At 38.7% G+C, this 13,735-nt stretch overlaps 1 protein-coding gene across 1 annotated transcript in view; it reads right to left on the minus strand.

Annotated features, from left to right (window-relative positions):
* Positions 1-13,735, minus strand: part of trpc7b (transient receptor potential cation channel, subfamily C, member 7b) — an 80,510-nt gene that overhangs the window by 48,834 nt on the left and 17,941 nt on the right. Inside the window, exon 3 of the mRNA XM_072668638.1 lies at positions 2,372-2,554. Within this exon, the coding sequence (XP_072524739.1) occupies positions 2,372-2,554 (183 nt within the window). The remainder of the gene's footprint in view (positions 1-2,371; positions 2,555-13,735) is intronic.

The following is a 13,735-nucleotide window of genomic DNA, read 5'->3' on the forward strand; positions in this document are numbered from 1 at the left end:
TTGGGGGTGTTTTCTTTGCGGGAAGTGTATCTGTGTGTGTTAGTTTGACATTTATCCCAAATGAAAGAGTGGACAGGGATTAAATTCCTTCAAACAGAAGTCTGATATTTACAATGTCTCTTGTGTGTATAGACAGAGAGACAGCCAGACAAACAAGTGCAAGTAGAGTTACACACTTCTACTTCTCAGACACACACAAGCACAGTTAATGTCATGAAATAGAACATAACTTGAAAACACAGGCCATGGACATTTCCTCATAATAAAAGGCAGCCATCTTGATGCTGATCAGTGGTCAGTGCTTTATTGGCCGCTAATAGCACAGGTCACATAATTACTTGGCTTCTGGCCTTTCTGACAGCTATAGTTAATTACCTCTTTGTAGTGATAAATGGACACAAAATGAAAATGGCATTTTTTCTTCTGTAATCCTAGTGCACTCTCATTAGTGGATGTTCCATGCACCACATTTTTGCAATTTAGCAAAAAAAAACAAACAAACAAACAAAAAAAACTGACTGGAAAAAGCCCAAAATAAACAAATTTACAAAAAAAGAGATTTTTACACTAGGACGAGATGAAAGCCACAATGTGAGTGATGGAATAAACAAATGATGTATGAAGCTGGAAGTTCACTTCTTTCACACATGGACAGAATTGTCTGATACATCTTTGCTCCCTGATGTACGGTGGACGTCGTTGGAGTTTTTAGTCCTGCTCGCCCTGCCCAGATTGCAAATGGCTTTAAAGATTATTCTCCTTAAAGCAAAGACTGAGGTAAATCTCTCCATTTTGCTTGTTTGATCATGGTAGCAAATCTAACGTTTCTTTGCATTACTGTAGTGGATGAAAACACAACTTATTTTTATTTTTTTTTTATGTCGTTGAACATGTACAGGGGATGCACCATGTCAAGTTAAAAAGTCAAAAACTTTGAATGAAAATGCAAATAAATAGTGAAATAAATAGCAGTTAAATGCAAATTGGTCTTTGTCAGTCACATGTGTTTATTGACTGTATGGTACTGTTATGGTGGGTGTTAAGTGACAGCAAAAAACTTGTTTGTACATGTTTGTAATCCTTGGTCACATTGAAAGCAATAAAACTGGAGCTGAAGGAAAGTAAGAGGACACCAGGGACTGTCCTTTGGATAAATTTATAATGATTTTAATTGTCAGATTAAATGTTATAAAGATTGATCTAAGCAACTTGACCAAACATGTTGCCTCCAACCTCAGACTTGGATATTCCCAGCTGTGGTTAGTCTGTGAACAGTACAGAAACTATAAATCCCTTGAATCCCACGGATATTTTGTGGGTGCAGGATTTCTTGACATTTGGGATAAAGGCCTGCAAAAACAGTAAAGGTAAACTAGCTGTATTCAAGAAAACCTGAGCTTAGCATAGCAGCCTTCACTTGCATTAAATTTCCCTCCTGTTAAATGGCAATGGTGGCTCAGCGGTTAGAGCGCAGGGATATTGATAACAGGGTTGTGGGTTCGATTCCCGGGCTTGACAAGCTGCCACTGTTGGGCCCTTGAGCAAGGCCCTTTACTCTCTCTGCTCCCCAGGCGCTGGAGTTGGCTGCCCACTGCTTTGGGTGTGTGTGTACTCACTGCCCCTAACACATGTGTGTGTTCACTCCCAGATGGGTTAAATGTGGAGGACACATTTCGCTGTACAGTGACAAATATGTGCACCTTTATTTATTTAAACAAAGCTATTACAAATATAATAAAAATGTAGGCTGTAATGATGATGAGACTAAAGTACTTAAGTACAGTCCTACAGTAAAGCATGAGAAAATTGTGTAATTGTAATTGTGATGGCATAGTGCTAAAGTTATGCTGAGAACTGCATGACATTTTACAGTCTAAACAAGTCCAGAATAACCCATTTCTGCTGCCCTGCATGAGTGTCTGTTTTCTAATGGGGCTATTCCAAAACAACACATCAGTATAAGGTTAACGTTAGCTGCTTTAGAAGAGAGAAAACCTGCACAACACAATTCACCTATAAAAGTAATCTGAGTTGATATACAACAGTTTTTACCACTGAATTCCTCAAAAATACTGCTTATCTCATCATCTGTTACATAATCTGTCAGTGAGAGGTTGAGGCGTTTTTTTTTTAATAAAGCTGTGAGCATTCTAGAATCAGTGCTTGGGGTGTAAAGAACAATTTTTAAATGTTCTGTGATTCAGTTTTTATTCTATATCCAGAAATCTCAAGTATGGCCAAGAACACTTGAGAGTCCAACAGTGTTCACCCTCAGCTGTTCTGTGCTGTGGATACAGTGTAACGTTGTCCTGTAAATAAACACAGTAGGACAGTAGGAAATGTGCAGATGGTTCTGTCGCTGCTCTCTGACCTTCTTAACCTCATATTTGATGGCAAGTTTAACGCGGCTGAGGCAGGGCCGCTGGTGCTCTGAGGGTGGGATCAGGTCCACATCACCGTTCAGAATGGCTTCTACCTCTTCTGTGTCTCGGCACAGGTCCAGGACCCCTACCACAAAGTCCTTACACTGCATGGACAGCTTACGGTAGTCATTCTGTAGAGAAACAGAGACAGAGAGAGATGGTGGGTTTAACTGAGTGATGAGATGTAGGTGGAGATGATTATCTTTGTACTCGGTGAGGCACAACTATGGGTAGTTGTGGAGGGGTGGAGCTATGCGGTGTAAGGGGTGGGGCTGTGGAAAGAAGCTGTTGAAAAAAAAGCCTAATTCTGTTAAGTTTGAGGGACTCACAATGGTAGGCAAACATAAGATTAAGAGCCTCTTGCCCAAAGATTCTTCTTGGGTTAATGGTGTTATCCACTGTGCTACCCAACCACTTCAGGTTCAGGCATGTGATTGCCTGCTTTAATTTGGATATCATCAAAGCTTCATCAGTTGAAAGTGGATACATGTGATTCCCTAAAGGCCTTTTCACAGTCATTTCACTAAAACCAGCACTCTCTCCGAACATGTGGAGTGATTTACCTGGTGACTTCATGTGATACACTAATGCATTCGGCAGCAAAAGCAATTTCAACTAAAAGACTACAAAGTTCTCCAAGTGCTACCTAGCCATCCATGCAGCTCTTATACCAGCATGCCAAGCACTCTGTTTATAAAGAATGTCATAATGAGCTTCCAGAGTCATTAGACTCGTGCTAAAGCTGGAGCAAAAGCATGACACGATGCTGCCTGATGCACAACGGTAAAGATGAATTCATGAATTCAATCTGTGAGCGAGACACCTGGGTCTTTCAAAACTGCTGGTCTTCAGGCTGGTGCACTTATAAAAGAGGGTAAATGTAGAGTCTAGAGACTGTAATCCACTGGTTACATTTGATTATTTTAAGGCCTAAATGTACTGCACAGTTACCCAGAGTTTTAAGTAAATGAATTAAAAAGCACACAAAGAGGAAAAGAGAGAGATGGAAAATGTCAGAATATCATGACCAAGGCTAACACTCCCAAAATATCCCAAAAAGCTCTCTCTCTCTCTCTCTCTCTCTCTCTCTCTCTCTCTCTCTCTCTCTCTCACACACACACACTCATTCAATTCAGCCTTAAAGTGTGTTACCATCAGTGTTGCACTAAAAGCACTTGTCTTAGTTCCACCAAACTGTAGTTCCATGAGGATGTCTGGGGTTTTCACCATGCCACTAAACACAGTGCAATCTGATTAGCTCAACCGAACCTATGCTATCTAACTTTCGACAAGATTAAAGTCTCAACCCTGCTTTTAGCACCACACTGCACATTTATCTCTCCCACTCTAGAGTTCCTCTCTAGTTAGCAGAGCTGCAAGATAAAGGATCTAAGTCAGTGAAACAAAGCCGTCTACACTCTAGTAAAATGTCTTAAAACTTCCTTGTTCATCTTGCACTTTGCGAGGATAAGACTATGAGAATCCAGTCATTTCCAAAAGCCTTTAGCATCTGGTCACTCAATATGTGCGTCTAAACAAATGCTATTACTATTATGCAAGAGTGAGACTGCTGAAATGGAGCTATCTATCAATGCCTCTCTTAAAAAACTGTTCCTAGGTTGGACAATTTAAATTTCAAAGGAAAAACTCCCTCGGATCAAGAGGAAGAACCCTTGAGAGGAACCAAGACTTTGGATGACGCTGGATAATAACAATAAACAGCAAAACAGGAATAAAAACATCAACAAAACAAAACTGATTCGAGAGGAAATTGAAAAATGTGCCGTCCAGCCATAAAAGATGAAAACGTGAGTGAGATGATAAAGTCCATTCAGATAAACAGCCACAAGCATAGTCATGTTGTCATGTAGTTGCACTCACATTTGGGCAGTAACAATTTGTCAGTATTATAAACAGCTTAGCTACACTATATATCCAAAGGTTTGTGGACACTACTTTTAAGGACTGCTTCCAGCTACTTTACTTTGCATCCAATGCTGACACAGATGTGCAAATGCATACAAACAGCTTGTGTAGTCCCTATAGAGAAGTACTGCCAATAGAATAGAAAACTCTCTGGAACAGTCTATTGGGTCCATGCCTAATGCCAGGTGCGGCTAGAGGAGTATGAAGACCCCAGCATTGGGATGAGTTGGGGAATTGGGGGTAAGGTGGGGTGGTGATCATCCAACATCCTGACCTGACCTGGACAGTAGTATCTGGAAGTTTACAAATTGTGTATATGGACAAATATGTATTGAGACATTTACACATTAACCATTTCTACAAGCGTTTTTGACATCCCAACATAAATACATAGGCAAACATATGTAGTTGGCCCCAGTTTGCAGCTCTAACAGCAAGTTTGGAACTTGGAACACTGGAAACTTTTCTGCACTGTGCACCTCAGCACTCAGCGATCCTGCTCTGTATCTTTACATTGTCTGCCACTTAATGCTGGGATTTCTAAACGCTTCCATTTTTCAATAATATCACTTAAAGGTGATTGTGAAATATCTAGAAGGGAAGAAAATTCATGAACTGACATGTTGTAACGGTGACATCTTATAGTACTACGCTGAAATTCAGTGAGCTCTTTACAACCTATTCTTTCACTAATGTGTGCAATTTATTTATTGATTATTTCATTGATTACTAATTTGGATGTCACCACAGGTTCACAGTATTTAGAAGCTTTTGAATTTCAAATATCAGGACCTGCTTTCAGTAACAGTAGAGTGTGTTTTATAGTCTAATCCAGGTCACTCTGACACACACAGAGATGCTGCATTTTCTACTATGCTTTTAAGCCTAATGTTCAAAACTACAAACCTTTCCAGTACCGGATCTGCTGCACTACCAAACACACTCACAAAAATCAGTACATTAACCATTGTGCAGTTCACTTTACTAATGTACTGCTTCTCTCTCTGTGTGTGTATGTGTGTGTGTGTGTGTGTGTGTGTGTGTGTGTGTGTGTGCATGTGCAGGGCAGGTCATTCTGGCACAGTAATGCCTCCCTCACGCTGAGCTGTGAGATCCAATGGTAACAAACAATGCAATGCATTCATGTTATACATAAAATACATTTAAATACATTGTTTGTTTTCATATCAGGTGAAATCCATTTTTGGAATATGTCCAACATGCTGTGAAGCTCATTATTTCATTACTAAGAAAGAAAAGAGTCATGTATTACTCTGGCTTCCTCTTTAAGTCCACAAGGTCTTGATTATTACATCTTTAGCCATTAATATCCTAGCTCCGACGTTCCTTACTGATCTGTAAAGTGCTATAGGCCGTCCAGACAACTTCAATCAGGTGAGACCAGCTTTCTGCAGACCACTTACAGCTCAACTGGTGGAAAAATTATTTTTTCATATATCTCCTAAACTCTGCAATATCGTTTCAGAGGATATTAGACTTGCAAACTAGTAGTACTGAGTAGAAGGCAGTAGAATGAGTGCATATATGCAGCACATACAGTACTATGGAAATGAAGCAGTTTTGATTAATGATTAAAAGTGATTAATTTCATTACATTATTTTATTTATTTACTTATTGACTTATTGTGCACACATACAGGATCACAAATACAGAACAGTATGGGGGGAAGAGGCAGTCATTACTGAGGACATCCCCCAGGCAAACATTATTTAGATTAATTATTAAGACTAAATTATTTCCTTATTTAGTTCATTTAATTGTGATTTTCTGATAACTGCTAATTGCTGTCACACTAAAGCCTTGCATTTCATTTTTTGTAGTTTTTCAATTTCTGTCATATTTTAAATCTGACAGTTGTTGACATTTTGTCATGATTTCAGGATGACTGGACCTATAGAAATACTTATTCTAATAATACTAATTATTTGGAATACAATCTTTTTATAATGACTTCCATTTAAAGTTAGGAAAGCTTTTTACTCTTTTTTCTTGACAGAATAACATGTGGTTGCACTTTATGCTTTTGTATTTTTAATGTATGTACAGTCATGTGGAAAACAAAGTACATCCTCTTTGAATGTTATGGTTCTATGGTTTGTATCAGGACATACTAAAACATCTGGTCCTTAGATAAAGTAGGTAAGTAGCAGTTAGGTGTTGTTAATCAAATTCCCTTGATTAACTGGTCATCAGCAAGTGTGACCACCTCTATAAAAAGCAGATTTTGGTCGTTTTTGGAGAGCCAAAACCAAACTAAACACAGCCTACCAGCCCAAACACATCATACCAACTGTCAAGCATGGTGGTGGAGGGGTGATGATTTGGGCTTGTTTTGCCGCAGGACCCAGGCACCTTGCAGTCACTGAATCAACCATTAACTCTTCCGTATACCAAAGTCTTCTAAAGTCAAATGTGAGACCATATATCTAACAGGTAAAGCTTGGCTGAAATTGGGTCATGCAACAGGACAATGATCTCAAGCACACTAGCAGTGGCTGAAAAAGCAACGGCCCATTCAAAGTCCAGACCCCATCCAATTGAAATGCTGTGGCACAGTCTTAAGATAGCTGTGCATAAACAAATGCCCATGAATCTTAATGAACTGAAGCAATGTTGTAAAGAAGAGTGATTCACAAATAATAAATCATTATGCTAAGAAGCTTTGTTATGTTCTATCTTTTCCAACTCTTTCTGGTCAAGGTTACAGTGGGTCCAAAGCATACACAGAATTAATCTGCACAAGGCAGAAATACCCCTGGACAGGGTACCAGTCACACACTTACTGCCACTGACTTTTACCCAGGTGTAATTTACCATAGCCAGTTCACCTACCATGTGTGTTTGTGAGAGTGAAATGATTGTTGTTGTTGTTATCACAAACACATGCAGAGCCATGCTGATCTTAGCTGGTCCATAGCGCTGTGTTCCTGGACAGAGTGCTCTTGAGAAATGGTGGGAAAACAGATAAAAACCCAATCGCTCCTTCAGCAGAGCAACTGAGAAAAGACAAATGCCACTCTGCTCCATGTGGGAGAACTGGACTACACTGCCCTGGCTTCTACATGCACACCTTCAAGTGTGGGCAGTGGTGGCTCAATGGTTAGCGCTCTGGGCTTTTGGTGACAGGGTTGTGGGTTTGATATCTGGGTTTGGCAAGCTGCCACTGTTGGGTCCTTCAGCAAGGCCCTTAACAATCTCTGCCCACCACTCTGACGCGGTGTGTGTTTGCCTACTAGTGTGTATGTGTGTGTTCACTGCATGGATCAGTTAAACACGGATGTTAATTTCGTGTCTAACAAAAATGGTGAATATTGTTCTCTTGTGTGTGACTGCAGTTGGCCTGTGAGAGGAATGGTTATGGGTAGACTTTACTGATGCCTATACACATGCAGTGACTACTGTAAAGCTGGTCCACCCTGAAAACAGCTGTTATGAAAGAACATGTCTGTGGATGGAGCATGGATAGGCTGATTGAAACCAGGCTTGGATTATCTCTGGAGTGTATCTTAGTTATCTCTCTGATAATCCCGCAAATAACTCTGTTTCAGGTTGTTACCATATACACACAACATTCTAGATGTGCATTCATTCTTTTCAATCTATACTCCACACCCCTTTTTCTCTCTGACTAAAACAGAGCCCCCCCAACACACCAACAGCGAGGTGTTATTGACAACAGTGTGATGGATTACTGGGGATGAAAATGTCAAGACCATGCACAATAAGGTCTGACAGAAGGGTTTGTGTGTGGACATCTCTACACACAATTTGCTAGTATTATAACACACACACACACACACACACACACACACACAAACACACACGCACACACACACATACACATTCTTTTCCACACATTTTAACATACAGACATTTGAGCTTTATTTAAACAATATGGAGGTCATATAACTGGAACACACCAAAGAAAATCAATAGTAAAATCTAATTAATAGAAATGCAATTATATTAAAAGGGATAATATTAGGACACCCTCACATTTATTACTAAATTTGAATCATGTGCAGCACATGAGCCTGTCTTATTTAAATCTCAGGCATTTAGTTTGGTTTGCTCTTGATTGGTAAAGGGAGTGATTTCACCATGGTGAGATCCAAAGAGCTTTCAGAAGCTTGTACAGCAGATTGTACAAGCATATAAGTATGCAAATAGAATGCAAAAGATCTCAGAACAATTACAAAATAAGCTTTTTCACTGTCTGCAAAATCATTTACAACTGCAACAACTGCCAACATGGTTAGGTCAGGCTGTCCTAGCAAGTTCAGCCCAAGAGCAGACCACAAGATGAGCAATGGAGTCTCCAGCAATCTTCAAATGCCATTATGGGACCTACAGGTAGCTCTCACCACGGTTGAAGTTAAAGTACAGCATCTACCATCAGAAAGACAATGCACAAGTTATGTTTTATGGGTGGTGAGCAAAGAGGAAACCCTTGCTGTCAAAAACATCAGCAGAAGACTGAACTGTGCTAGAAAACACCTAGACAAAGAGCAGGACTTCTGGAACAATCAGAGACTGGTAGATTCCAGCCAAACAGGAAACACCAGCTACTTATTTCTCTCAGGAAAATGTCTATTAATTATATTTTACAAATAATTTAAATAACAGACATTTCTTTGGTTTTGTTTGTTTACATTCTTATTTACTTGTTTACTTATATCACATCAATAGTGGTAACATGAAGATCAAATGTCCACATGTTAAAACATGACAAAGGTTTTCTCTGGCTGTTCCTAACTTTGTTCACATGTCTGTATATAAATGGCTTTTTGTTCTGGCAAATTATTATTGTGACAAATCAGACATTATCTTTACTTTAGCAGACAGAACTAACCACACTCAAATGATCATGCCACTGGTTCTGTTTTCCTCAGATGAATGTTACTTTTCCTTCTCCTTCAGATGCCCTCATTTTGTTGTTTTGATTCCAGCTATCTCAGTAATTGCTTTAAAGATGCGTATGAAGGTTTTCTTGCTTTACATTTTCATTAGTATTTATGGCCTTTGGCAGACACTTTCATGGATGAGCTATATGGGATACATCAGAATCCCTACCAGTAAAGAACTCTCAACGCTCATCTAGGAAGAATAATGAGACTACTTCAGAATATCCCCGTAAGCCTTAACCAGTCTTATTCAATCATCAGGTCTGGACGTGAGTGTTAAACCGGGGCATTCCTTCAGCGGAGCCCACAGAACTCCAGGACACATGTCGCCCACAGCAACCAGCTTCATCGTCATTGGCAACAGCACTGATGCTGCCCTCTGGAACAGTATTGAAGTCACTGAGGACAGCAGTATTATCCGAAGCTCTTTGCCTAGACTGCTTTAAAAAACAACCACATTTGTGCAGCACTCTGTGATTAGAGATGGCACACCAACACTTTTTCTATTTTTTTTTCTAGTATTTTCTAATACTGATATTTGTTCTTTAAAATTTATTTTAAAGTTTTTACTTAAGATCAGTATCTAAAAGCAGGATATCAAGCTCAAACAGGATTGGATCAGTATTATTGTTTTTTTTCTAATATCCAACACAACATTTTATAGATAGATAGATAGATAGATAGATAGATAGATAGATAAAATAGTCCATCATTCAGGCATATCTAGACTAGAGGATGACCAACACAAACTGAGCATCTGTTTTTTACTTTACATCTACAAGGAGGACCAACTAGATAGAAGTGTCTAATAAAGAGGACAGTGAATAGACACAGTGTTTAAAAACTCCAGCAACACTGCTGTGTCTAATCCATTAAAACCAGTGCTACACTAACTACACCACCTGGTGCAGTGGGATCCTAACCACAGAAGAATAGGGTGAAAGGAGAATAAGAGAGTATGCAGAGAAACCACATGGACCACAGCCTGTAATTATAGAAATACAAAGTGCTCCTATATGGTCAGCGGAGCTGATATAATGGGCAGAGTTCATTCCAAACCAGGGGTGATTGTAATGTTCTGAAACTCCATATAAACACCATTTAAAAGTAACCTTCACAATAGAGCACATTGGAAGAACAAAGAACAAAGGTGTAGTTTCAGATTTTTCATCAATGCCTCCAGAAACTGCATGTTCATGTACACCACCAGCAGCTTTCCTGATTACACCTAATGAAGCACTGATTAATCAAACTAATCAAAAATCAAATTAGACAATGATTACAAATAATTCTGCGTTTCTCAAGAAAAGCTCTGGAAATGATTATACGAACACACTGACATCCATAAAATCAGTACTTACTGTAATCATTTTATTTGAGTAAATAATACAGATTTAATAAATATTTATTTTAATAGTGGTGTTTTAGTAAGTAAGTCGTTGCTAGCTGTTTAGATAAATGGCTCTCTAAACATAATGTTCTCAGGTGCAAAGAAGTTAATTTAGAGCTAAATATTTTACACAAAATCAGAAAATCTGTAAGCAGAATGTTAAGAATCAGAAATGTATGTTGGGAATGCAAAATGTGTAAAAATACAGCAAATATATACACTTCAAAGACTACTTCATTACTCTTAATATTACAGTTATCTGATACTGATTCTGGGTTATACTGTGGTTTCATTTGTTCTCTTTTTGTGGAATTTGCTGACTGAAGCTTTTACTTCTGAAAGCTCTCGTTTGCTTCTGCTTCTGCTTCTGCTTCGGGTTTTGGCTCATTTTTACAGGTGGGTGGGTCTTAGAAGAAGGCGTTCAACTTGTAACTTTTAAGTGACAGGCACTCTGAAACTGCATCTAAAACCAATACACGTTCATGCTGCCATCTTTGAAGCTTTTCTAACATGGTGGGGCAAACGGGTGGGCAGCAGCAGATAAACTGAATTTCTGCATTTAAAATTGAATTGAATTTTTGTAGATACATTTACTCATAGCTCTTGCTTACATAAGTGAGTAAATTTGAATCTTAGGTAGGTGTTATTGGTTGTAGCCACTTTAATAATCCTTATGCAGAGGATTTAAGGAGGAAACAAAAATGTACACACAGTATGAAGAATTACATTATTGCTGTTTAGAAATGGACAACCTCAACAATACTGTGTTTTTTATAGAAATAGAACAATAGCGAACATATTTTATAGAAGTACAACAATATTTTCTTTGTCTTAACAAAGAAAAAAACACAGCAATAATGAAAAAAGGTTTGAGGCTAAACAAGGAGAAAGCTAACTAACTGGCTGGAAAACACTGGAACACTGGAAAAAAAGGAAAACACAGGTTACTAAAATACAAAATAAATAAATAACTCATGAGCTAATTAGCCCATGGCCCATTTAACACACAAAAAAAAAACAATTAAAATATCTTTTAGAACATCATATCTCCCCCCTGAATGACAACTGAGCACAGACATATTAATTATTGCTGGATCCAGTGAATAGTGATGGTGTCCATTCATCTCTGTGGCATCTGCTTAGCAGGGCAAATTTCCAAGTAAAGCCAAGCTCTGTGATATGATATCTCCATCATATCCTGTTAAACCTTTAAGAACCTTTGAGATCTGGAAACAGGCCCGTTATGACTCAGAGGGAAACGGGCACATTTACAGGTCTGTAGGTGCTCATGACACATTTGGGAATTTGTGTTCACACCTAGGAGTCCTACCTGCTTCTACCATTAACAGACATTCCATGCTGGTCCATTAGGAGAACAACACACTACTCTCTTAAATATGCTCCAAAGGGTTCTCTGGGTGATGTCATAGAAAAACTCTTGGTTCCATAAAGAACCATGTTTGTATCAGGGATGTGTGAATAACCTTTTAAAGATCTAAAGAACCTTCATTTCATGTACAGGCTCTTTACACTTTTTAAGGTTTTTCACACTTCTACACACATCCCTATTAAAATACGGTTCTTTATGGAGTGGTTCTTCTATGGCAGCACTCCAGGAATGATGAATATTACAACCAAGTATGCTAATATTTTATTGTTATTGATCACAGGGTCATGGGTTCCATTCCAGGGGTGTGTTAAGCTGCCACTGTTGAGTTTAATAACACTTCAATTTATGTATTTTTTGTATCATATTTGATTCATCTGCAATTTAGACAAATTAAAACATTGAATCTGCCTTTAATATTTCAAACATAGAATTCTGTATGTAGCTGGTGCATACAGTGAATTGCATTTATTGTCTTATTCATTATTTTTAATGAATTACATTCTATTACATAGAATGCTATTACATTTCTTATTACATAACTAATTTATATTATTTATATATATATATAAGAATGAATAAACTATTTGACGGTCACACTGATGTTGTTGAGCTCAAATATGTCAGAAATATAATACATGTGGTTTCAAAGGGTTAAATGAACATCCCTAGTCCAACTACAAACCTAAAGTCAGCATGCATGGCAAAGCAGATGTAGTGAGTGTGTTCCTTTTTGCATCAGTAAAACTGCCAGACTGTTTTACCTCAGTTTACCCTGGAAACAGACACCCACCCATCCCGCACACTGAGACTCAGCGACACACATGCGTGCCCTGTATACACACACACAGCTGTAGAGATATGAGTGGTGGGTAATTACACAAGCTCCTGCAGGAGAGACTCTTTAATTTACAACTCTGTAGAGAAGTCACACACTGCCATCTGAGCCCTAATATGCACGCATCACTGCCACGACTGCTTTTCATCTCCTAATTCCTCACTTCTCCTCCCCTCCCCTCTGCTCTTCTCCCTTCCATTCCTCTCCTGTCAATTCGTCTCTCCTCTCCTCCTCTTTTACCATCCTCCCATCTGCCTTCTACCCAAGCCGCCCTCTCTGCTGCCTGCAGTCTAAGCAGTGTGTTAGGAGCAGATTTTATTAACATTGTTTTAAATATATCATGTCTATTTATATAAATGTTTATAACAGCAAATAAACCAAACATGCATTTTGTCCATATCATTGATTCTGCAGCCAATAAGAGCAGATTCTTCTAGAACAGATTTTCTTCTGAGGAATACAAGAAGGTTGAAATTGAATCATGTATAAATGAATTTGGGGTATCTGAACCTAAATTAATGTCATAAATGGACTTTGGGGGTAAAAAAATTAGACAAGCGTAGGTCACGACCCCTTTAATATGACTTCCTGAGTGCAGATCCAGCACAGATGATTTATACACCACATTTACAAAAGCCATGTATATAAACCTGTTAGTTCTGCCATGTTAGAAAATGCTTTAAAGATGGCAGTGTGGGCCTGGCAAGGCTTCAGAGCGCCTGTCACTCCAAAATCACTTGACCAATTGAGATTTCAGTTTCTTTAAAGACCCACCCACCCGTAAAAAAATTAGCCAAAACTCAGAAGCCAAAGAGCGAAGCCAAAGCAAATGAGAACTTCCAGAA

The sequence above is a fragment of the Salminus brasiliensis genome, chromosome 2 (assembly GCF_030463535.1).
Source record: "Salminus brasiliensis chromosome 2, fSalBra1.hap2, whole genome shotgun sequence".
Classification (NCBI taxonomy): domain Eukaryota; kingdom Metazoa; phylum Chordata; class Actinopteri; order Characiformes; family Bryconidae; genus Salminus; species Salminus brasiliensis.